General features: G+C 44.3%; 1 protein-coding gene across 8 annotated transcripts in view; it reads right to left on the bottom strand.

Moving 5' to 3' along the window:
- Nucleotides 1-24,756, bottom strand: part of ZNF827 (zinc finger protein 827) — a 168,707-nt gene that overhangs the window by 6,018 nt on the left and 137,933 nt on the right. For 5 of the 8 annotated variants that reach the window (XR_006606253.1, XM_013059145.2, XM_013059144.2 and 2 more), the window contains exons 9-13: nt 13,595-13,732; nt 11,917-12,088; nt 10,465-10,631; nt 2,019-2,210; nt 1,504-1,681 (exon numbers count right to left, since the gene is read on the bottom strand). Coding sequence is in view for 7 of the 8 variants with exons in the window: in XM_013059145.2 (XP_012914599.1) it covers nt 1,504-1,681; nt 2,019-2,210; nt 10,465-10,631; nt 11,917-12,088; nt 13,595-13,732 (847 nt within the window). In the remaining variant the exon portion in view is untranslated. Of the gene's footprint in view, nt 1-1,490; nt 1,682-2,018; nt 2,211-10,464; nt 10,632-11,916; nt 12,089-13,594; nt 13,733-24,756 lie in introns of all 8 variants that reach the window. The other 3 variants (XM_013059148.2, XM_004758008.3, XM_013059149.2) reach the window with 2 other exon arrangements.

Here is a 24,756-nt window from a genome sequence, read left to right as displayed (position 1 = left end):
ATGGGTGTGACTGGGCTACTGGGAAGGGCAACGAGCGCTAGTCCAACCACAGAACTACATGGTTTCTTTCATTCTTTCTTTTGTTAAAAATAAGAGTATACAAGTATTTAGAAAGGGACAGTGGGAACAAACCAAATCCAATTCCCAAATAAGCTCTCGCTGGGCATTTCCCATTTCTTGGTTGTCTTGAATTATAATCTCCCCTCCCCCATCCCTGCCATCATCCCCTCCCCCTCCCACTTAAGTACCCCAAGAGTGAAACAAAATGGAATTTGACAGTAGGTGCTGCTCCCTGACTCCTCTGTTTGGGAAAGTTTTTGAGGAGGGTGCCTCTGACCAGGCAGGAGCCTGCAGAAGGGTCAACCCTGGACTGCCCCCAACACTTGACCCCCAGGCTCCTTTTGGATCTCTCCATCCCTCACCCATTCAGGAGAGTCATGCCAACCTCTCTGGCAATATGTGAGTTTCAAAGATAAAAATGTTTAAAAACAAGAGGGCTTTTTTTTCTTGTGTTAAGTAAAATATAAATTTTCATTCTTTTAATGACATGATTATTTCAGCTAAACATGAATAATTATGCCTTGAAACTTGTGTGTCTTCCTGTGCTCAACGACATATGCCTCTTTCTCTGCTAGATCCTAAGTGCCTTGTGAGCAGGGGCTGATTTCAGAATCACCCGGAAGATTAAACTCTAGTAGTGCTAGGACATACATTTCCTGAGGGTAGATATGATGTTTTATTCCTCGTTTGCCCTTCAGCGCCTGTTATCAAGCCAGACACACCGTGCGTTTGGTAAGAACTGACGGGTTTCACTTCAGACCAGAGGGCTTCTTGCAAATACTGGTTAATGATGATGCTTGTTGTCTAGGTCTTTTGGGATCTGTGAGTAACGTGTGACTGGAAATGTCAGATCTCATGAAGGCTAGCCAGGGAGATCCCAATCGCAGTTCCTGGGAAGGAATAAGGCATGTGTGCAGGAAGACCTGAGGCACGTGATTTCTGCCTGAAAAACACTGCCTCCTGCCTGTTCAAAAAGGCAAGGATCCGATATTTGGGGGTGGGGTGCGGATGAGTTGTTGTGACGCTGGTTTAAAAGGCACATGGAAAATCATCTAAAAAAATAGACAGTGATGGCCGTGAGAGTGTAATGATTTACACTCGGGGACACTGACCCCCAAGTCCATACACTCCAGTCGGAACCAAACTCAAGCAGTGGAGGATGAGTCTAGCCCGGCGGGCTGAGCTGCTCCAACACGACGCTGGCTCGCCAGGAATCCTGGAAAATTTGTGAAATGGATTCTCCTGCTGCGTCCGCTGACCCCTTGGGGAATAGGTCTGGTTCATATCCGGCTAAAGGTAGCAGAGGAGGTGCCTGACTGACTAGCCCAATGCCAAGCTCTCCCTCTCCATGACCCCAAAACCTTCAGGGCAGGGGGTGGGGTAGGGTTGGGGAAGGGTGTTTAATAACAACACAGTAAAAGGTTCTGTACTTGCTTTCCTTACTTGAGCCCACCGGTGGGGACAGTGTGGCATTTCTTATGCTCCAGCAGCTGTTCAGGTGTCTTCATGAACTTGTGGCACACGTCACACTCAAACATCCGGGTGATGAGGTGTATCTGCAGATGGCGCTCAAACATGTTCTTCGTCTTGCAGACAAAGTTGCAAAAAACGCATTCGAACCCTGAAAGGATGGGAGCTGGGTGTACTGGTGCACGGGGCAGAAGGATGGGAGGGGGCGGGAGGGGGGACAGACAGACCCCTATTTCTCCTCTTCCCCAGCTATACCCTCTCAGGCATTGTTCCTTGAATCTCTGTGGCAAAAGGAGTTAAATGCACAGCTCCAGAATCCATGTCACACGACCCATCTAGCCACCCCATATTTGGATGCAGATAAGCCATAAGACTACAAATTTTAGGTGATGATAGCATTATACTGTTTCCAGGCCTACTGTCTGTGTTCCAATATCACTCCCCTCCTGGGCTTATTTTCAAGCAGGCCAACGCACCATCTCCCTTACCTTTCTCTGGCTTTTCCTCACTATTCACTGAGGGCTGGCTCCCAGGTACAACAGAGATGACCAGCAGGTTGTTCCCATTCTTGTTTTTCTGAGAGCTGTCTGAATCATCTTTGCTGTTGGCTGAATCACTCAGAGCTGACAGGGAGGAGGAAGAGGGGCTGTTTGATTCACTGGGGGTCTTCCGGTCTTCTCCTGAAAAAACAAACAGACAAACAAACAAACAAAAAAACCCAAAAAACCCAGGTCTGTTATTTAGGAGATGATAACCCTTGGATAAGAGCAATTAGGAGTGGGGTTGGGGTCTCGTGGCTACATCATCACTCAGAGAACACAGGGTGAGGTTCCTAGCTCTCGAGGGGCACCTACTGGGATCCAAGGTCCCCATCATCTATGTTGATGACACTTAGTGGTTCTTGGGAACTCTGTCATGCTTTAAACACAGTATCTCATTTTCTCTTCTCAAAAATCCAGTGAGACACAACTATGATCACTCCTGTTTTACAGATGAGGGAAGGGAGGCACCGTCAGGGTAACCTGGCCTAAGTCACATGCTAGTAAGTGGTGGAGCAGAGATTTCAGTTGGTCCGACTCCAGGATCCATGCTCTTCATGGACTGCGCTCTCCCTCAAAATCAGGAGTAAACCAGTCATTAAAATCCAGTGTCAGGAGACTAATGCTTCCACTCAAGATGAAGTGTTAGAGACTGGGTTTACCATTGCTACTGAAACAAACAAAACCAGACAAAATGTATCAAACAATTGTTGTTGTTATTGTTGTTTTTTCACCCAAATTAGTTTTTACGGCATTGGACATCAGGCACTGAAGAGTGATCCCTGGGACATAAGAGAGAAGAGAGGTGGCTCACTTTCTGCCTTGAGAGTTTACTTTTCTGGCTGCAGTGCAGGAGTGGGGAACTGCCCATCAGACTCACTGAGTTGAGGAGATAGTGCTAAGGGTCTGGGGAGGTCAACATGGCCGGACTTGGCAGGGCGGGTGCCAGAGTGGGGAGATCAGTAGAGAGGAAGAAATCAAAGACCTGCAGGGGGTCCCCCATGAGTATTCAGCAGAGTAGGGATCAGAACACATGTGTGAGAAAACCCCCCCAAGGCTGGAGGGAAAAAAGCCACGTGAAAGGCTTAGAAAACACTGTTGCTTCCACTACACAGATTAGAAAGACTCACAATTCCCAGGGCATAGGGTAGGAAACTAAAGATCTCTTAGAAGTTGGTAATGATCACTCCTAGTTGGACCACTGCTCCAGACCGGCCAGACAAGTCACAAAAACAAAACCCAAAGGAGTCAAATTTCCAAGTAATTAACTGCATCCTAAAATAAAGGTCAAGAATTTTTATGGGAATATAAAATATCCAGCACCCAACAAGGCTAATCACAATGTCTGACATCCAAAGATTAGCAGACATGCCAAGAAACAAGAAAACACAACCTAAAATGGGGAGAATGATTAACCAGTCAAAACTGACCCAGAACTCACACAGTTGTTAGAATTTGCAGATAAGGACACAATGTTATTATAACTATAGTCCATATACCGAAAAAGTTAAATAGAGATATGAAAGCTATAAAAAAGATCCCGATCAAATTTCTAGAGATGAAATTTACAACACCTGAGATGAAAAATACACTGGTTGGGATTCCCAGCAATTTAGACAGGGCAGAAAAACAGTGAACCTTGAAGGTAATAGTAATAGAAATTATTTGCAGTGAAACCGAGGGAAAAAAGAATCATAAAAATGAAAAGAGCATCAGTGGATTGTGGGATGTCTTCAAGTAGCTTACTATGGAGTCCCTGATAGGGTGGGAAGGGCAGGAAAATCTGAAAAGGCCAAAACCTTTCCAAACTGGGGAAAACCATAAACCCACAGATCCAAGAGGCGAAATGAACCCCATGCACAAGAAACATGAAGAAATCTATACCAAGGGATATCATAATCCAATTGCTCAAAACCAGTGATGGGTATTAAGGAGGGCACATATTGCATGGAGCACTGGGTGTTACCTGCAATGAATCATGGAACACTACATCAGAAACTAATAATGTACTATATGGCGACTAACATAACAGGATTAAAAAAAAATAAAGTTAGTTGCAATGTAGGAAAAAAAAAAGTGATAAAAAATTCCCTAAAGGCAGCCTGAGGAAAAAGGATACATTCTGTGTAGAGGAATAAAAATAAGGATGACAGCAGATTTCTCACTGGAAACAATTGCAAGCGAGAAGTAGTGGAGCGCCCTCTTCAACGTGCTGAAAGGAACAGCTGTCAATCTGAGATCTCATACTTTGTGAACATGTCTTTCAAAAACGAAGCTTCCCTCCCCACCCAAAAAGTGGAAAGAATTCATTGCCAGCAGACTAGAGTTATAAAAAATGTTAAAAGAAATTCTTGAGGCAGAAGGAAAATGACAGCAAATGTAAAAGTGGATCTACACAAAAGAATGAAGAGTCCAGGAAATGGCAAGTCTGTGGATCAATACCTGAGTTTTCTTATTTAAATCTCCTTAAAAGAGAATCAAAGTAATTCGTTAAAAAGGCATAATGTCACATAGGGTTTACATAAATAAGTAAATATATGACAGTGATAGCAGAAAGGCTAGGAGAGGAGACAGGGAAGTATGCTATCAGGAGGCTCTACCCATGAAATGGAAGAATATTACTTGAATGTGTGTGTCCTCTAATAAATTGAGATGTACCTTATGCGCCACAAATAGCTGGAGGGTTCTACATTGTTCATGGTTTGGGAGACTTGATATTCTTAAGATGTCAATTCTCCCCAAATGAAATGGAAGCAACCCCATTGTTTAAGGTTAGGGTAGGAAATACGGGGAGACTGTGCATCAGCTCCCTTCAAATAAGTCAATTAAGTAATCAAATGATTCTAAACTCTAGAAATGAAATGTTCTTTATCAGGAGATTAAAAAAAAAGTCATATATTATATACAGGCATAAAAAAGTCCAGAAATAAACAAAGCTGCATGGTGGTGACAGGTAGTGCGTGAAATTATCAGCAGTATGTTTGTTTTCTTTTATTTGATTTTCAGAATTTTCTAGAGTGACCATAAATTACCTTGTCCAATTTAAAAAAGTTTTTAAAAAGAGGAAGGAAAAAATATTTACCCTCTTACAATGTTTCCAAGTCTTGCTCCTGGCAGAACTACACTTATGTGCTGGGAAGACAATGCTCTACTTCAGTTTACAATTTTTAAAAACCTCACTCCTAACAGAACTGAACTAGGTTCCTGGAAAGACACTATGTGACCTCACTCACTGACCCACAAGGAGGGAGGGAATATGCCTTTAAAGCAGAGACACACCCCTCTCCCCCTTTGGTACAAGGATGCTAGTGAAAGCTAGCCCCATCATTGCCAGTCTCTTATCTAAATATTTAACCAGGTTAGTCACATTTTGCAGACAAACAGAGTATGCTCAGTAGGGGCTCTGAGTCTACTGCTTCACCAAATCCATCCTCTAAGGTGGGTCTCATCCATAGACTCTTGCAAGTGATTATTTTAAATAAGTTTTGAGTTAAAACCTGTAATTTTAATTACCATCTTTAACAATAGCTTCCAGTGCCCTCAGGCTTAAGGGAGAGCTGCCTAAATTAATCAATGTATAAATATGCAGGTGCCACGGCAGCCACTCTGAGATTCGGTGGGAGGAAAAAGCCCAGTCTGCTCCTGTTGTAATCCCTACCCCACACCGCCTCCTCTGCTCTCAATCCTCATCTCCTTTTGCTCTGTAGGGAGGGAGCCAGGGTGCCCTTGTCAACTCAGTCTAGGGCTCACTGTGATACAAGAGGTCATTCCCTTTCAGCAGCACAAAGATTCTTGGTGAAGGACATCTGTGCACAGGTAATGCAACCTCATACATCAGGACAGCCAGCTCAAGAGAACTTGAAAAATACCCAAATATTTCATAATCGAAAATGGCAAAAAATGATAAATTGAGACCATAAAAATTACCAGTTGTCTTGCTGCCTCAGTATAAATACTGTTACATTTTTTTTTAGAAGTAAGCATATCTATTTTAAAATTGTTGCCATTAATTGCATTGTAGTTAAGAATAAGGACTTCAGATCCAGAATACCTGAGTTTGTGTGTGTATTTTTTTTTTTAAGATTTTATTTATTTGAGAGAGAGAGGCAGTGAGCAAGAGAGCACAAGTGTGTGTGGGGGGATTTGCTGAGAGAGGGAGAAGCGGACTCCCCATGAGCCCAACTCGGGGCTCGATCTCAGGACCCTGGGATTGTGACCTGAGCTGAAGGCAGATGCTTAACCGACTGAACCACCCAGGTACCCCCAGAATACCTGAGTTTGAATGCCACTTCAAAGTATCATTTAATGGCTGAATGACTTAAGACAAGGGATTTAATTTAGTGCCTGGGTGTAATATCAGCAGCCTCATATGTTTGTTATGGGGGTTTTTATATATAAAGCATCAAGCACAATGCCTGGCTCATTGCAAGCATTATAGAATACATTATTATTATTATTATTATTATTATTATTATTATAAAATATAACACAAAATATTTATAAATAAAAACAATCATTGACATTTTGTATTCTCCCATGCTGTTTTATATATGAGGCACATAGTTGGCTCTCAGAAAATTTATGAAAATAACTCTGAATTAATGATTTTAAATGACAGTATTAGGGGTGCCTGGGTGGCTCAGTAGGTTAAGCATCTGACTCTTGGTTTCAGCTAGTTCATAATCTCAGCCTCAAATCAGGTTCCCCTCTCAGTGGGGAGTCTGCTTCCCTACCTCTCCTACTGTCCCTCTTCCTGCTCCTGCATACATGTTCCTTCTCTCTCTTTCAAATAAATAAATCTTTAAAAAAATACATCACATCCATGGGGTAGACTTATCCTCCACTACCTAAATATTTCCTTAAAATTAAATTTTAAGTGAAAATTAGTATTTCAGGGCACCTGGGTGGCACAGTTGGTTGAGTGACTGACTCTTGATTTCAGCTCAGGTCATGGTCTCAGGATGGTGGGATCCAGCCCTGAGCCAGGCTCTGTGCTCAGCAGGGAGTCTGCTTCAGGATTTTCTCTCCCTCAGCCCCTCCCTGTGCTTATTTGCACAAGCACTCACTCTTAAATACACGATTCTTAAAAAAAGAAAGTCACAAATCATATATAACTTTAAAAAAAAAAAACAAAGTAATATTCCATTGGTTGACTTTTTCCCCCTATGGCTAGACTCCCAGAAGAAGGATTACTGAATTACAGGCATTTTCAAGCCTCTTGGTCTATACTACTTAAGTAGTTTTCAAAAGTTCTCCCACTCTGTAGGGTCATGGCCATAAAAATATCAGCAGCATCCAATGACTGTGGGTAATGCTGTAAAAAACACTCTTTTTTAAAAAAATTTTTTTTTGTAAAACACACTCCTACTGCAATCGGTGAAATGTAAGATACTCTTGATCTTTAATCTGATAACTAGAGAGGTCGAATATTTTTCCTTATGTCGAGTGGTTAGCTTTTATTCTTTTATTGTGCACTGTTTATATCCTTTGTAAATTCTTCACTTAGACACATAAAGGGTTTCTTTTCAGTTTATATGAATTTTCTATGCAGTAAATATATCAGCCTTTGTCATTTTCACAAACACATTTTTCAGACTGTTTTTTTGGTTTTGTTTTCCTTCTCTTTTCCTTTTCTTTTGCAGATAGAAGAAGATAGTCTTATGCATCAAATCTCGATTCTTTTCTTTTGCCATTTCTCGAATCACTTAAGCTTTCACAAATCCTCCTCGCTCTGGAAGTTTGATAAACATTCTATTTTCTTCAAGCTTTTCTAGGGCTGATTTGTTAAGGGGGATTATGTAAGCTGTCTGATATTTATTTTGGTGTCAATGTGAGGTAAAGAACTGATGGTTGTATTTTCCAAACAGCTATTCAGGTTCCTCAATGCTGTTATTGCAACATTTAAACATAGCAGCGAAATTTGCATTGAGGACGTGGGAGCACCAGAGGGAATATCTTCCCCTTGCTGATGTCCTCTGCAGACACAAGAAGCCAGGGAGTGGGAGGGAGAGGGTAAGGAGGGGTCACTGGGAAGAAACTACCTAAACGGAGGGCAGTTCCTCAGACACCCACTCAGCGCACTGCTCACAAGTGTGCCTTGGGTAAGAGTAGCCAGGAAGGAATATAGAAAGTCCATGGGTTCTGTGGGAGACAACACTCACTCATCCTGTGGACCCCGACTTCACGTCTAGCACAAGAAGGCACTGCAGATTTCCTATTGCACTGAAATCAAAGTGCCCATTCCTATGACAGGTGAATCACATCAGAGAACAGGGTCCACAGAATCAGAGAATCTTCTGCCTGTTGGGCACCTTCTGCATATTCAAAAAGTCAAGGAATGGATGAAGGCTCAGGGGAGTTACATGAGTTTCCACATTTGCAAAGCTATTTATGGTAACATGGAGTCCAGAACTAAGATCTAGAATTCAAAGTGTGTTTCCCTCCATCCCAAGTAACTTCTTCCATATAGAGTAGATTATATACCTAAGTCAGTAGACTCTCAGGGTTCAGTAAGGACCATGTTGGAATAATTTTCTTGCTTAGCACACACAGATGTGTGTAAATGTGCTTCCACATGAATGGATATTCACCAGATAAACATTTACTCCCAACTATACATGGCTCAGGCACTGGTCCAGGTGCTCCAAAGACAATGGCAACTTAGATAAGCTTCTTATTCTCAGGGATATATAGTATAATATGTATCACATAGCATATATACTGCTGTATATCATAATTTTGTAATTATACAGCTTATTAATTAACAGATTTAGATCAACATATCTTGGGTCAAATTCAAACACTTCAGACCAGCAGCAACATGCAAGAAGGCACTGCAGATTTCCTACGGCACTGAAATCAAAGTGCCCATTCCTATGACAGGTGAATCACATCAGAGAACAGGGTCAACAGAATCAGAGAATCTTCTGCCTCTTGGGCACCTTCTGCATATTCAAACACCCACTGTTTGAAGACCATTAGCTTCTAAAAGGGGTCCTTTGGCCAAATCTGGCCTCCTGTTTTTGTAAATAAAGTTTTATTGGAACACTGCTGGGTGCACGTTTTTGTGTATTGTTTACATTACATTCAAGTTCCAATTCATTCCAATGAAGGTAGTGACAGAAACCGTATGGACTGAAAGCCTAGAATTTTCATTATCTGGCCTTTACAGAAAAAAAAAAAGGAAAAAAAGACAAACTCTATTAGTTTCTCTGGCTAAAAAAAAAAAGCCTATAAAAAAAGGTTATAACCTTATTCCCTAATAGCAGCAGTGTTAAAGGCTTCTACTGTATTAAAAAAGCAATTTCTTTAATGCATTTCACTCTTGCTGTCTGTGCTAACAAATGGGAATATTCTTCCTAGGTAGACAAGGAGCCCCACCACCTCAGAGGGAACAAGATCTCTGTGTTCCCTGTGGCCCTGAGTGTGTTTGCACTGGTTACTTGTGAATGTGAAGTTTCCATCGATGACAATTAAGTGATTCTAAATCCAACTGCTTTCCAGCCACTATGGTTTCTACGGTTTCCTTGAAGTGGGGCGGTGGTAGAGGGGCTATGGCCTGGGGAAAAGGTTCTTGACTGGGCTTAGGCATACTTGGGATGGAGAGGCTTAGAAGAATGGGAGAGTCACAGAAAAGAGGAAAAAAAAAAGATATCAGAAAATCCAGTGGAAATGGAAGAGAGGTTGGCCTTTCCCTTCATTAGCCACTCCAGAAATGCTGAATTTAGTTTGTCTTTGACCTGGGTTTCCCAGCTCACCGGCTGCCCACGGAGCTAATGCGGTTAGAGCCAGATAACCGACTGTAAAAATGGCACCTTCTCACCCAGCATAAGGGCTCTCTGTAGACCTCCAAGTCATAGCTGCTCAACGTATTACAAAAGCAAGCTTTTATTGCTATTGGCACCACGGAGCCAAGGCAGCTGGTTAATGCACGCAGAACTCCTTCTGGGCTGAGCACGTGGTCAGCACAACTATCTGGGAAACTCCCCTTCCCCAAATCCTTCAAGTACCAATGACGTGAGGGGCTGACCCAACCCCTAGGGCTGGCAGTTAGGAACATCAACTTGTAATCTGTAAGCACCACCAAATGGGGGAAGTGGAGCGGGGAGTGGAGAGGCTCCTCCTCATTCTCACTTAACGACTCCACCCTGGTGTCGTCTGTAGCCGTCACTTGTGAGAGGATAATTGCATGGTGAAGTGACAGTGTCAACATCGTGAAAAGGAACACGCTAACCAGAATAGCTAGAGCCTTAAATGAGGCGAACCCTGGGCAAGTCCTTCCCTCAGAGGAATGAGAGGTCGTGTTGCCTGGCGAGGAGGACACGCCTGCCAGGTGGGAAAGCACTCTGGGGTGGTTGGGAGGATGGAGGAGAGAGAGACCGACAGCGATGGTCACCTGTGTGCTTGGTGCCAATGTGAGCCTTGATCTCTGCTTCCTCCATGGTGACAAAGTCACAGGCCGTGCAGCAGATGGAAAACATCCATTGCTCCTTGTCCACGTGGAGTGACATGTGGCTGACAAACTGGACATTGAGCTCGGTCTCAAATCCACACACATGACAACTATATGAGGGGACGACAAAAAAGAAAAAAAAAACGGAGAGAGAAGAGTGATGCTCTGCGGTCCACTCAGAAAACCAAACTCTTATACACATGTATTCTCTCCCACCAAAAGGTTTTGCATTAGAAAATTCTTCGGGAGGCACCTGGGTGGCTCAGTGGGTTAAGCCTCTGCCTTTGGCTCAGGTCATGATCTCAGGGTCCTGGGATTGAGCCGCACACTGGGCTCTCTGCTCAGCAGGGAGCCTGTTTCCCTCTGTCTCACTGCCTGCTTCTCTGTCTACTTGTGATTTCTGTTTGTCAAATAAATAAAATAAAAATCTTAAAAAAAAGAAAAGAAAAGAAAAAATTCTTCGGCTTTCGGGATGCCTCTGCAGTGGTCACCGCGCCAAACGGATTAAGTGCCGGCATAAGGCCACAATTCCATCCATGCCATAACGATGCTAAATCATCATAAAGTTAATTAAAAATTACAGATTCCAGATGCCACACCTCACCTTACAGATTCCTTTGGGCAAACAGATGTGGGGCAGCTTTGCCAAGGTATGAGTGGTGCTGGCACACTGGTGAGTTCGGGGCACCCAGCACACCCAGTGAGCTTCTCTCTGGCTCTGGAAACCCTCCGTGGAGCCATTGAAGGCACACAGGGGTCCTCGGATGGCACCACAGACAGGACCAAGTCTGGTCTGGGACAGTTCCTGATAGAAGCCACCCATCCATGGAGACATTTCTCGCAAAAGCAAGTTTCCACCAATCTGTGCAGTCTGCCCCTTGGGCAAGATGCTGACCCTGGGAATTTTATGGCAACCAAATCAAATATGGATTCATGGTTGAATGTGGAAGGGAAACACAAAATTCCAGGTACTGAAAACAGTAAGCCCAAGGGAAAATATGCAATGCTTTCAGGGCGATTTCCCCAGTTTTCAGATTTATTTTTCCTACTCTTTTTCTCCGTAGGACAATTCTCAGGTAGCAGCAAGGTGCTCTTACAAAGGTGGAAACTTCCCAGCTGCACAAACCAAAAAGCTAATAACCCCCGGACCCCTGTCGCTCTCCAGAGCTCGACCCGAGAGAGCCACCTCCAAGACCATTTCCCTTTCAATTAATTCTACGAGGGCCACCCAGGCCAAGAGAGGAGTCAGCACAGCTTCTGGATTCAGTCTAAGCAAAGCCAACGTTAAAACGAATGTTCGCACCATGACTGAGAAGAGGCATCTCATCACACATGCCCTGGCACCTGGGCGGGAAGTGTTTGAGAAAGCTGGGCACCGTTCCATTCACCCCTCACCTGTAATAATAAGGGTGCTTCTTCCCATCACTGCCTTCAGAGGTGACAGCGCTGACGATGTCCTCCGTGTCCGTGCTCACCAGCTTCACGGAGTGCACAGTCAGGTGCTGGTTCAGGTTTGCCCGGCACTTAGCAGCATAGGGGCACAAGTGGCATTTGTATTTTCTTTCCTCTGCGGGGGAGGGTGAAAAGAGGGGGAGGGGGAAGCGACAGGAAAAACCCAAACTGCTCTTAAAAATGAATACCCAACACCTTGCAAGCGACCACTTAAAGCTCTCCAGGAAAAGAGGGCTCAGATCTCACTTCAAATGGGGACCAGGAGAACCCCAAGGTATTCTAAGTATCTAAAAGTCTTTATTCAGCAGGTCACTGTTGTATTTACGAGTGCCATCAAAGATTAAGTCAGGTCCCAAGGCAACTGGACCATCTGCTTTTTCCTAGACACCCACAGGTTCCTCTTCCCGACAGAGGAGGCCCACAGGGGCTAAAAGAATATTGTGTGTGTGTGTGTGTGTGCATGTGTGTGCGCGCACATGCTTTCCAAGTGTCAGCTGAGGGTGGGTGCTTAGCTGGGGAGAGGGGAATGGAACACACAGCCTTCCTGGGTCTGGTGTTAAGAGAAGCCCCATCATTTTCCCTAAGCTCCAGGCCTAGGTCAGCCAAGATATCAAAAACTAATGAAATCAAAGAGGGGAAAAATGACTCGTGGGAAATAATTGAATGGGAAATTTTCATTTTATGTAAATAAAATTAAAAATTGCAATTAATTTCTTAATGATAACCCTCTCATAAAACTGACAACGTTTCAGAACTCTTTGCAGAGTGGCATTCTGAATTCATTTGATTCATCAAGCAAATTATAGTAAAAGGAGCAGGCTTTGCTTTCAGTGGTGCAGATAAAGGTGGCCAAAGGTGGCAGAAAAAGCAAAGAGCAACTGCATTTTCTATCACTGATTCTTCCTCTGTATTACTGGGCTTGGCTTTACAAAATACCATTCTTATCTACTTCACAGCGAAGAATGAGGAATGAGGTTTTCCTCCAACAAAATGTAAGGCATCATCATTCTTACCGTAGATGGTCCCCCACATTTGAAGAGCTGGTGGCCTGGGGCTTGGCGGGGTTCAGGATGGAGCCCCACGGTGCAGATAAAGTACAGTTCTTTCTCCCGGGGGAGAAGGAACTGATTTTTGTTGCATTAAGTTACTATTTATTCCTCCTTTATCCTTTCCTAATTTGGTTGCCTTCCCTTTTGCAACACACAGAATCAAGCACATTTCTCTACTATTACGTGAAGGTAAAGATAGCAACTGTTTCCCACCAGCTGCTCTGTCCCTCTGCTGCTCCCATTTACCACGCCAGGATGAAACCAATGAGATGGGGTGCAGCCCCGGCCCCTGCACCCTGAAGATGAGAGCGGTATGTTTCTTAGAGTTCCAGAATTTTACCTGGATACACCTACGTGTCTCTCTTTCCTCATCAATCCTCCTTTCAATACAAATAAAAACCTTTTCCAGGGTCGCCTTTGAACGTGCCAGATAACGTGGTTTGAAAGGTCGGGATAGAAACATTTCCACCACTTCCACCTGTTAAAACTCTCTTAGAGAAACTCAACCTCCCGAGAAGAGAGAAGCCGGTGACTCAGAGTGCAGAAGGCATCCGCGTGAGTTCCTGACTCACCTGTGTGCAGTGAGAGATGTCGAGACAACGTCTGCTGTCGGCCGAACACTTTCCCACACACATCACACGGGAAAAGCTGGTCATTGAATTTCCAGGATGGCAATCCATTTCCTGCCTCTAGTACTATCTTTTCTGTGTCTGGGCCAAAAGAACAAAGCATCATCAGGGGTAAACAAGACATCGTGAACAAATTTTATTTTCGTCATTCATCAGGACTTTAACAAAGGCTTCCTTCTGAAGAATGTGCCTGGTAACTGCCAGTAAGTTCCAGTAATCTCTGGTCTTCGTGTTCATTTCCGGTTTCCAAGAAGGATGTGGTGGCAAATGGATTCCAATTCGAGACAAGTCTCCGGTGTTCTCTCTCTCTGTCACTAAAGGTGAGCCAACCAAGGCCTGTAGTAGGCTGGCCGCTCGGTTTAGCACTGAGCGCAGCATGGAGTCGGTACTCAACACTCGCTCAGTGGGCGAATGGCTGCGTGGCTTGTTAAAACCCCAGATATGCGCACTCTTGCCACCGGATGGCCAATAAAGAGTGCCTCATCGGATTCTGACAGGAAAACAAATAGTTGGATCCCCTGAAGGAAATATACTTCCACTGTCCTTTATGAAGAAAATTTTTTTTTTAAGATTTTATTTATTTACTTGACAGAGATCAAAAGTAGGCAGAGAGGCAGGCAGAGAGAGGGGGGGGAGCAGGCTCCCTGCTGAGCAGAGAGCCTGATGTGGGGCTCGATCCCAGGACCCTGAGATCATGACCTGAGACGAAGGAAGAGGCTTAATCCACTGAGCCACCTAGGCACCCTTATGAAGTAAAGTTTTGCCCTACGTTCTGGGTTGTGCCAAATCCTTCATGGGGAACCTAACCTCATAGACTTGGTGATGACAGCTGCATCCTACTTGCTACGGATGTTCCCTGCCCCCTCTCCCCCTGCCCCATTCATATGTGAGACCCTAATGCCCAATCCCCCCCAGGGCTGACATGGGTGGGTGGTGCGGGTGAGTCTCATGAGTGGGCTTAGTGCTCTTAAAAAGGAGGATCCCCGCCCCCCCATCCAAGAACTCTCTTGCTCCTTTTGCCGCGTAGAGACACAGCTAGCAGTAGGCAGTCTGGGACCTGGGTAAGGGCCCTTACTTAACTATACTGACACCCTGACTTTGGACTTCTGGTCTCCAGAACTGAGAACAATAGATTTCCACTGTTACTATAAGCCAGCTTGTCTGTGGTACAACCTCAGTGGACACAGACACTACTCCACATAAAACTCCATAAGGCAGGAGGGCATGACCAAAGTTTCCCCAGAGGTCTCATTCTATTAGGGAAAGTGATGAGTGCCATGGATGACCTGTACATAACTCACAGCCACGACTGAGATGTGTGGACATTAATACATCCTTTTGTTCCCTTAAATAACAGTTCTTATTTTCCCATCATCATCCACAGGATTCCCTCTGATTTTCTCAGCTGTATTTCTTCTCAAGGAACTATAATGGGCTGCACAAACGTAACTTTTACAGTGATGCAGGGAGATGGGTGACAGAGAGAGTATCAAAAAGGAGTGAAAGGACATGCTGATGAGGACCCTTGTCTGGGCCACTAAGAGGCCTCTGAAGGTCTCGCTCTGAACAACAAGACAATTTACTGAGTTGACAGCTTGTCCTTAACCTCGGTAAATGATCGTGGACCTTCTTAAAGCGCACTAGATGTTGCTTTATAGAACCCGATGCCAAGTGGTGATAATTAAATGGCAGAAAGAACTCTTCATAAGATCCACGTGGATGCAAATGCTCAGACCACCAGACAGAGACCTCAGCAGAGGGAACTTTATTTCCCACAATGTAGTTAAAACTGCTTCCCGGGGCGCCTGGGTGGCTCAGCAGGTTAAGCCTCTGTTTTCGGCTCAGGTCGTGATCTCAGGGTCCTGGGATCGAGCCCCACATTGGGCTTTCTGCCCAGCAGGGAGCCTGCTTCCCCCTTTCTCTCTGCCTACTTGCGATTTTTCTCTCTGTCAAATAAATAAATAAAATCTTAAAAAAACAAACAAAACTGCTTCCCAGATACAGACTTCCACCTGTGTTTGGGTGAGTGGGCGGGATCAGTTTTTGTTTGAATGCAGATTTGCCAGACAGTGTAATCTAAGGATGAGCAGAAACCAATACATGTGTGTGGGGGGGGGGGAGGAGGATGGGGCGGGGGTGGGGGGGGTCGCAATCCTGTTTGCTCTGAGGCACCTGCCTGCAATCCCAACACTGATAAGGCCCATTTATTGATTTATCTTTGTTTGTTAAAACACAGCTCTTTGGGTCTCAGGGAGAACAGCTAGTCTTACGAAAAGCAGGACCATGTGACTAAAACCCTGGTGGTGGGGGGGAGGGCAGGAAGGGGCAGAATGGTGGGGGGGGGGAGGTCCTGGCCACTAAGCTGTTGAGGACACCAGACCCACTCTTAGATGACTGTCCTTGAACCCAAGCAAGCAGTGGCCATTCAGCCACGCAGCGATGAGAGGGTACTTTAGTGGTTCCTTTTAAGTGTGTAATCAAAATGGTGCTTCAAAGGAGGGCACCAGTCATAATCATAAGGAGAAGTCAAGAGGGCACAGGGTCTTCCAATAACATTCACAACTAGAATGAATTAATTGGGTCACATACCAAACATGTTGATGCAATTAAAAGTAAAGTAGTCTCCTAATAATTCTTTCAAGTATTAGTTACACACTTAAGAAGCTGAAGCATCATAAGAACGCCAATTCCCTCTACAAGCCTTAGAAAACTATTAAAACTATGGATATTTGCTGTAACTAAAGCAGGAAGAACACCGTCCAGTCACGGTGAAGCGGCTAGAGGCATGAGGACCAACCAGACCAGTGCTGGGACCCAAACCTTGTCTACACCGGCTCCTCTGCCAGCTCCTCTGCCAGCTCCTCTGCCGCCGGCCTGCTGTCTCCATTTCTAGCAGCCACCCGTTTTCACTTCAGAGGCCGGAACAAGGAACCACAGCCCGTTTGCAGTGGGCCCACAACAGACTTGGAAATTGTAGGGAGGTGAGGCTCCAGGGATCAGCAGGCGGTGCTAAGGGGGGCGTTATTTTGACAAAACAAGCACCAGGTAACGGGCCATTCCTCCACGTGTCCTGAAAACAGGGCCCCTCAAATACCACTTGAAAAGCTGCAGAATCTTTTTGGATCCCTCCCTCCCTCTCTTTTGCCACATCCAGTCAGTCCCCAAAAGCTATCAGTCTGGTTCTAGGTGGAGATCTGAATGGGATGGATGGGCACCCAGCACGGACACGCTTGGGAATGTGTGTGGTTTGCCTTTCTGAAGCAGGATTGGCCCCCATTACCCCTGAGAATTGTCAACTACGGCCAGTCCTAGGCTCTGGAAGGGCAAGCCAGAACAGCCAGCACATTCCGTCTCTTGTTCTTGATGATCGACCATTACCAGAAATATTTCACTATGCTGGGGCGCCTGGGTGGCTCAACTGGTTGGTCATCTGCCTTCGTCTCAGGTCATGATCCCAGGGTCCTGGGACTGAGCCCCACATCTGACTCCCTGCTCAGCGGGGAGCCTGCCTCTCCTTCTCCCTCTGCTCCTGCCCCCTGCTCCTGCTCTCACTGGCGCATGCTCTCTCAAATGAATAAAAAAGTCTTTAAAAAAAAATGTTTTATGATATTTACATTGTGAGCCTATTGATAAAGAAATATTTATAAAAACTGATTCATAGGCCTGCATTAGTATCTGTGAATGTAACCCTACATCCGGGAGACACCTGTGGGGACAGCCCCAGTGAGTATCTTGATTCCTAAGACACAGACACCCAGCTCCATCGTGTCCTGGGACCCTGGGACCTGAGTTGGTCTGGCTCTCACCGTGATCACAGGCCACAAGTTTCACAAAAAGAGTTCATGTTCCGATGGGTGTGTGGTGTGTGTGTGTGCACAACATTGTGGAAGCTAAGATTGACATATTTTTATGTAAAGTTTTTCTATTATTTGATTTTTAAAAAACTTTGGAAAAGAACAAACAAAAGATCTCAACGATCTTTCTGGGATCTCAATTCTGCCTGAACGGAGTCATCACCTCTCACCATGGTTGCTAGTAAAGCCTCCCAAACAGCCCCTCTCCACACCAGTAGCCCGCCTCACTGGTTCCAGAATGGTCTTTTGGAGGCACAGAGTGGATGTATCTTGTCCTGTATTCCAATGGTCACTCCGGGCCAGGCTCCTTTGAATGCCTCCTGAAGAGGGTCACAATCCTTCTACAACCACCGCGCACCTTCAGCTCCCCACTTCACCCCCAACCCCCAAACGCTCAGCAGAGAGTCGCTTGCCCTTTTGGAAAACACATCAGTCCCTCTGAGGCCCTCAGTAGTTTGTGAATCAGTTGTACCCCGCACCAGAGGCCCCGCCCCATCCCCGCACTTCTGTACAACCAGTGCTGTCCAGATTTCATCTTCTCGGTAAAGCCTTCCCCAGTTCCCCAGACAGAATAACTCACTTCCCTTCCCCTTTTATTCCCATAAAAGTCCCAAAGCACTTTTGTGAATGCATTCCTTGCACCACCTTCCCTGTTATTTGTTGACATATCTTCTGTATTACATCTATCGTTTTCATGTACAGCAGCCAGCGAGTCCAACAGGCAGGGGCACTCCATAAATGCGTTCTCGGGCTCCCCTCCCCCTGGAGCGGATGGGGCTGGACGTGATTGACTTCTGCGTCGTCATTATTAGCACAGTGCCTGATATGTAACACGGGTGTAATGTGGCTATGTTGACTATATGAATGACTGAATGACAGCATCTCAGTGAGGCAGGGGATAAACACTGTTCTTCTTTTATAGTGGGTAAGACTGAGGCCTGGAGATAGCGTTTCTTAAGTTTTAAGGCCAATTCAGGGTGAAAATAAGGCTATCTGCCTTTTGAATAGGCGTTTTAACCTCAACCCAAGAACTGTGATTTAAGGAACATATCTGTGAGTCTGAGCCATACCCCAAAGGTTCTATAGCCTTACTTCCTCCCAATAACAACAAGCCAGAAGATTATCTTTTTTTAAGACAAACTTGCTGGTGGGCTTGTGGATTGGTTAACCCAGAATCCCAGCATCCTATGAAGAACTCTTCACATTCATTGTTAGAGCAACAAGCACACAGCTAGCTGAGCTCATTTCCACCTCAATTATCTTCTTCTGTTCTGCTAAGAAAAAAAACAAGGGGTGCCTGGGTGGCTCAGTGGGTTAAAGCCTCTGCCTTAGGCTCGAGTCATGATCCCAGAGTCCTGGGATCGAGCCCCGCATCGGGCTCTCTTCTTAGTGGGGAGCCTGCTTCCTCCTCTCCCTCTGCCTGCCTCTCTGCCTACTTGTGATCTCTGTCTGTCAAATAAATAAATAAAATCTTTAAAAAAACGAAAACAAAAAACTTAGTCTCTTTTAGATTCATAAGGAATTTAGTTTATAAGACTTTTTTTTTTTTAAGAATTTATTTATTTGACAGAGAGGGAGATCACAAGCAGGCAGAGAGACAGGCAGAGAGAGCGGGGAAGCAGGCTCCCCGCTGAGCAGAGAGATTGAAGCGGGCTCGATCCCAGGACCCTGAGATCATGACCTGAGCCGAAGGCAGAGACTTAACCCACTGAGCCACCCAGGCACCCCTGCTGTATGAAACTTTTTACTGAAATATAACATTTAGCAGAAAATTCCACATACTAGTTACTGCTTTTAAAGTGTTCACCGTCATGAAACAGTTTGGAATATGGTATTATTTTAAAACATTTTGCTCTTCTTCATCTTTATTCCCATATCCCTTAGCATTTGTTTCATTATCTTAAGTAGCTGTGAATAAAGATTTTCTTCATTTCCTTTATAGCAAAATCCTCCTCTAATGGTATCTTTTTTATAGAGAGTCTCCCAGGATTTTGTCTCCTACAAAGCATTTTATTTATCTTCATCGTCTTAGGCTCTCATTCCTTGGATATCCATTAATTTTTCCCCCAAATTCCTGACTATTCAGTTTTATCTGATCAGTTGTTTTCCCCTCTAATTCCCCACCTGTGGCTTTTGTCTTGAATGTCATTTGGGACTTTCCCTCTTTCTTAAACCGGTTTCCGTTTTACCTGAAGTAAATAACGCATATAGGAGCAAGCATTTTTATCCCCATGGTACAGCTAGAAAAACAAGAGCCGAGTGAAAGGAGAGTCACCATCTTAGCAGTCCCAATACGAGGGTCTCCGCTCTTCCCGTTTGTGGGATTTATTCATAATGATGAGGTCTAACAACCAGTTTGGTATACCGTGCCTCTTATGACCTAGTGATCTAAGAGGACACGTTTCATTTCACGCGCGGATCCTGGGACGATAAACCTGAGCAAGTGTTTCTTGAAAAACTTCCATGAAATAAATCCAGCTGCTAGAATCTGGGAGGGGGTCTGACAGACTCGAAGGAACATTAGATCAAGTACAGAACTCAGATTGTTTCAAATCCATCCCTTTCGTTTCCATGAGGAAGAAACCAAGGCATAAATTCCAAGCCCTCTCCCACCCCAGGGCACCACACAACTTGTACAAAGTTAAGTACCAGAGGGGTGCCTGGGTGTGGCTCAGTGGGTTAAAGCCTCTGCCTTCAGCTCAGGTCACGATCCCAGCATCCTGGGATCGAGACCCATATCGGGCTCTCTGCTCAGCGGGGAGCTTGCTTCCCCCCTCTCTCTCTTTGCCTGCCTCTCTGCTTACTTGTGATCTCTCTCTGTCAAATAAATAAATAAAAATAAAAGAATTTAAAAAAAAAGTTAAATACCAGAATCAAGGTTTTCATAGCAAGGAAGGCTCCATCCTACCCCAAGTTCAGGGAGAAACCTTAAGGATCTTCTCCTTCAATGTTTTCTTTTTACTTCTAAGGAAACTGAGGCCTAGAGAAATGAATTACCCCAGGTAACCCGGCTCATGATTCTGGGAGAGCAGAGACTTCAGACCCACGGGCTCACTGAAGCTCCTCCAAGCCTTATGGGATCAATGCCAAAGTCTACAACAAACAAGGAAGGGATTTTTCTTCTCCTCCTGTTCTTTGGCTCTGAGTTTAATATTCTTGGTTACAAGTGGACATGTGCAGATTTAGCAACAATTCACAGACACTAGGATTTCTTTCCATTTTTCTTAAAAGTGTCAGCCTAGAATATTTCCAGCCACAGAGAAGTTAGAAACTGTAGTATGTCGAGAGTCAGAATAAAGAAGGAACAAGAGGAAGATCAGATGGGAAAATCCTAAAAGCCATTTCCGTCTGAGGTAAACTAGTTATTCCTGACGAAAATTCCCTTGGGCCTTTCACTGATACTTGGGGAACATTTTTGGTAAGAAAACCAAACAACCCACCCCCACCACCCTGCCACCCCCTGCAAACCATACAAAAAAAAGAACAAGAACAAGCAGGGCAAAGGAAAGGACTTGAGTTTGATTCTTTTCCATTCGAACACCATTTAGTCCCCGACTAAACTGTTTGCTTTGTTGGTGTGTTTTGCTGTATGAGAAGATCTCTGTACCTCCTGCCAAAACAATCTTCTCAAAGAACCATCTCGCAACCTGACTTTGGCAACAGAAAGGCGGAGAGGAGAAGGCTTTATTTGGTTAAAACTGTAAGCAAAAGATTGGCCAAAATGTGACCTCAACGCATAAAGAACTGTCCAGATTGACTAAATCTGCATTGGCTGCTGCAGGAGGAAAAGGCTCTGGGGCCGCCTGCATTTTCCATTATGACAGATGGTATTTTGATCATTTCTTTCTTTCATTGTCAAGCCTTGAGTTTCAAGGCTGATCTCAAGTGAAATTCTGAAATCCTGTGTATTTAGAGGCAGAATCCTGATAGGTGATTCTCTGGATAGATCCTGGCCCTGTGGGCTCCATCCTGTGGTTTCATGAGCTCTGTTGCCTTCTGAGGGCTGCTTGTGAATTGAGGAGTCAGCTGTGGTGAAGGACTCTTGGGGAGTTGACATCTCTGCTCTAGTGTCTGCAGTTCTTCTCTAGCCTTAATCTCCCCCCCTTCTTAAAGGTCACTTCAACTTAGGGTAACTTGGCAGGTCGTACCAGATTTATTAGGTTCCCTAGGGTCACCTCTCTGCAGGTCTTGGTGTAACCAAATCCCCTTTAAGGACCGTTTCAAACACTCTCCCAAAGTGTGGGATTTTCTGCTGGTCAAGATGTCAGCTCAACAAACAGACAGGACAGCAGAACTACTGATCGTTTTGGTCAGTCTGTGACCAATTAAAAACACTGGGTGGTGCTTCTCAGGCACAAGAGTTCTCAGTTGATCTTCTGAATCTCAAACTTTACTGCTCACCCCAATTAGGGAGAGTCCACACACAGGCCCTGGGAAGATAAAACCCGTCAAGCATTTCTCCAAAACTTTCCAAGGAATAAATGCAGCTGGTAGAATTTGGGAGGCAGTTCTACCAAACTCTACTCAATAGAACATTAGATTAAGTAGAGGGCTCAGATTCCTTCAAATCCAACTCTTATATTTCCATGAGGAAGAAACCAAGGCATAAATTCCAGGTCCTCTACCACTCCAGGGAACCCCACAACTTTTATCAGAATCAAGGTTGAGAATCAGAATCAAGACTTCCACAGTTATGAAGGCTCCATCCTGCCCCAAACCTTATGTCATGGAAGAACCTTAAAGATCCTCTTCTCCAAAGTCCTCTTCTTACATTTAAGGAACTAAAGCCCAAAGAACTTAAACAATTGCCCCACACTCTCATTCAGGCTCCTTTCAGCCTTGAGAAATCAATACCAAAGTCTATAGAATGGTTTGTGAAACTGGTTCTTAGTAAACATCCTGGGATCAACAGAAAAGTTGGACGACATTTTTTGCTTAGTACTAGGCAACAGTTAGCCTCAACGAAATTCTTACTGGTTGGCCGGTAATCTCTTAAGCTGGTAAAGAATAAGAATCATAAATGCTTCCTACATCTGTTTTTTTTGTTTGTTTGTTTTTTTTTTTTTTTTGGGAGGGGGGGTGCAGGGCATTTTAAATCAATAGAAGAAAACTGAACCTCAAATCCTCTGGCAATCAAAAACAGCTAGGACTTGGTACCCCTAAGTCCAGTGAGGCTGATCACATAGAACTTGAGAATTTCCAGAAACTTCTCTACGCATCCAAACATGGAGCATCACTGCAAGACTCTGTCACATCTGCCTAACTTAACCTTAAAAAAAAAAAAAAAAATCCATTGGGAATTTGGATGTTTCTCCCACATTTTCCCCTCACTCATATTTCCAAGATCAGAGGCCTCAACAAGTGCTTACTGAACAAGTGAGACAGTCACATCACCAAGATCATGATTGTTGAACTAAATGACAAACTGATTGATTCTACGTTACAGTGTAAAAGCAAACTGACAATATTGATTCAGGAGTCACATCTAACGGACTTTGGTTATTATCTTGCCAAATACATATATCAGTGATCATCTCCTTTTTCTTTTTTCTTTTTTTTTTTTTTAAAGATTTTATTTATTTATTTGACAGACAGAGATCACAAGTAGGCAGAGAGGCAGGCAGAGAGAAAGGGGGAAGCAGGCTCCCCCGGAGCAGAGAGCCCAATGTGGGGCTTGATCCCAGGACTCTGGGATCATGACCCGAGCCGAAGGCAGAGGCTTTAACCCATGAGCCACCCTGACAGTAGTAGGACTTAAAGTCTCAGCAGATGTCTCAGAACGTCCCAATGTTGAGGACATTTATTTATCTTCGTTAGAAAACCATTAGGCCTGAGAGCTATGTCCTACTTGTGGCTTTGTAACAGACACTGCTGATTGCTTACGTGATATATAACGGAGCTACAATTATTGTATTTTTGAGGAGGTTTTGTGCCCAATTAAAAACATGCCTTCCCAGCCTCCACTGCAGAGAGGTGCTAGCCATGAAACACAGTTTGAGCAAATGAGACATAGGTAGGAGTTCCTGCGGAGAGAGTCTCCGACATTCCCCCACTCCCTGAAAAAAAATGACAGTCTTGTAAAAAGGCCATTCACCCTGGGCTCTTTTTCCTTAGATGTATGGAGGGAGAGCAGACCTCTTTTAGCCATGAAGATGAAAACCATCTAATAAGGACTGGTAGAGCAGAACATTAGGAGGAGGCTGAGACTCAAACAGTTGCCTCCAGCCCTCGCCTCTCTACTTCTGAATTCCTTATTATGTGAGGGAAAAAAAACAAGCAAATACAGATGCTCATTTGATTAAGTCACTGTGGGTAAGCTGAACATAACTGTAACAGATAAAGGCTGTATACCTAGTTTCACCCCATTCTGGCAGTTTATCTCCGTTAGGCAAAACAGTATCAGAGTTTATAAAAGGTATATCAATGAGATAATGCATAACGAACACAATAGCCTACGTTTATGGCAGATTTACCATTGTGTGAACTATTGCATTATGCAGTTTACACATATTATATTGAAACTTATAACAGCATTATGCATTGGTTACTGATATTATCAACCCCATTCTACAAAAAAAAAGAAGAGGAAGAAGAAGAAGTAGCGTCTTAGGGAGGTTGAGCAATGAATTCAAGGTAACCCAGGTAGCAAGGGACAGCCCATTGCAAACCCAAGTCTGTTTCCAAAGCCCATATCCTTGACCATTCATTACATTATACTATTCTTTACCGTAAGATCAAAGAAGTAAATGCAAGCATTCTGGTTTCTTTTATCAGAGTCAAATCTGCTGCAGCTTTGATTTGTTCTACTTTACATTTTCCTGTATTCACCAACCATCAAGAACAAGCATCTGCGATCGCATACATTTAAAGAGGGCTTTATTGGGCAACCCAAACGCTTCCCCCAGGACCTAAATGGACAGACTGGAGGACTCAGAGCTTCCTCCTCATTTCCCTTGCCCACCTCCTCCTGTTCCTTCCTGGTTCTTGACTACTGGCGGTTTGCTGCATATCAAAACTCCAAGCACCTATTATGTAAATTTTACTTACCAAATTCCTTTTAGGTCAGCATTCACTTGCCTCAGAATAAGACCCTATAATAACTATTCTTCCAACTTTTCCCAGGGAAGGAAAAAACAGGCACTCAAATGTGGAGCTAACCCACCGAGTATTAGGTGATGGCAACTTTTTAACTCTGAAAGAGTTTCCTCCTACAAATTATTAGAAAGTATGGGGCCATATCAGGACATCTTG

This window comes from Mustela putorius, unplaced genomic scaffold (assembly GCF_011764305.1).
Source record: "Mustela putorius furo isolate JIRA1106 unplaced genomic scaffold, ASM1176430v1.1 tig00000242_pilon_pilon_pilon, whole genome shotgun sequence".
Lineage (NCBI taxonomy): Eukaryota > Metazoa > Chordata > Mammalia > Carnivora > Mustelidae > Mustela > Mustela putorius.
This window is presented reverse-complemented; position numbering and strand designations above follow the sequence as displayed.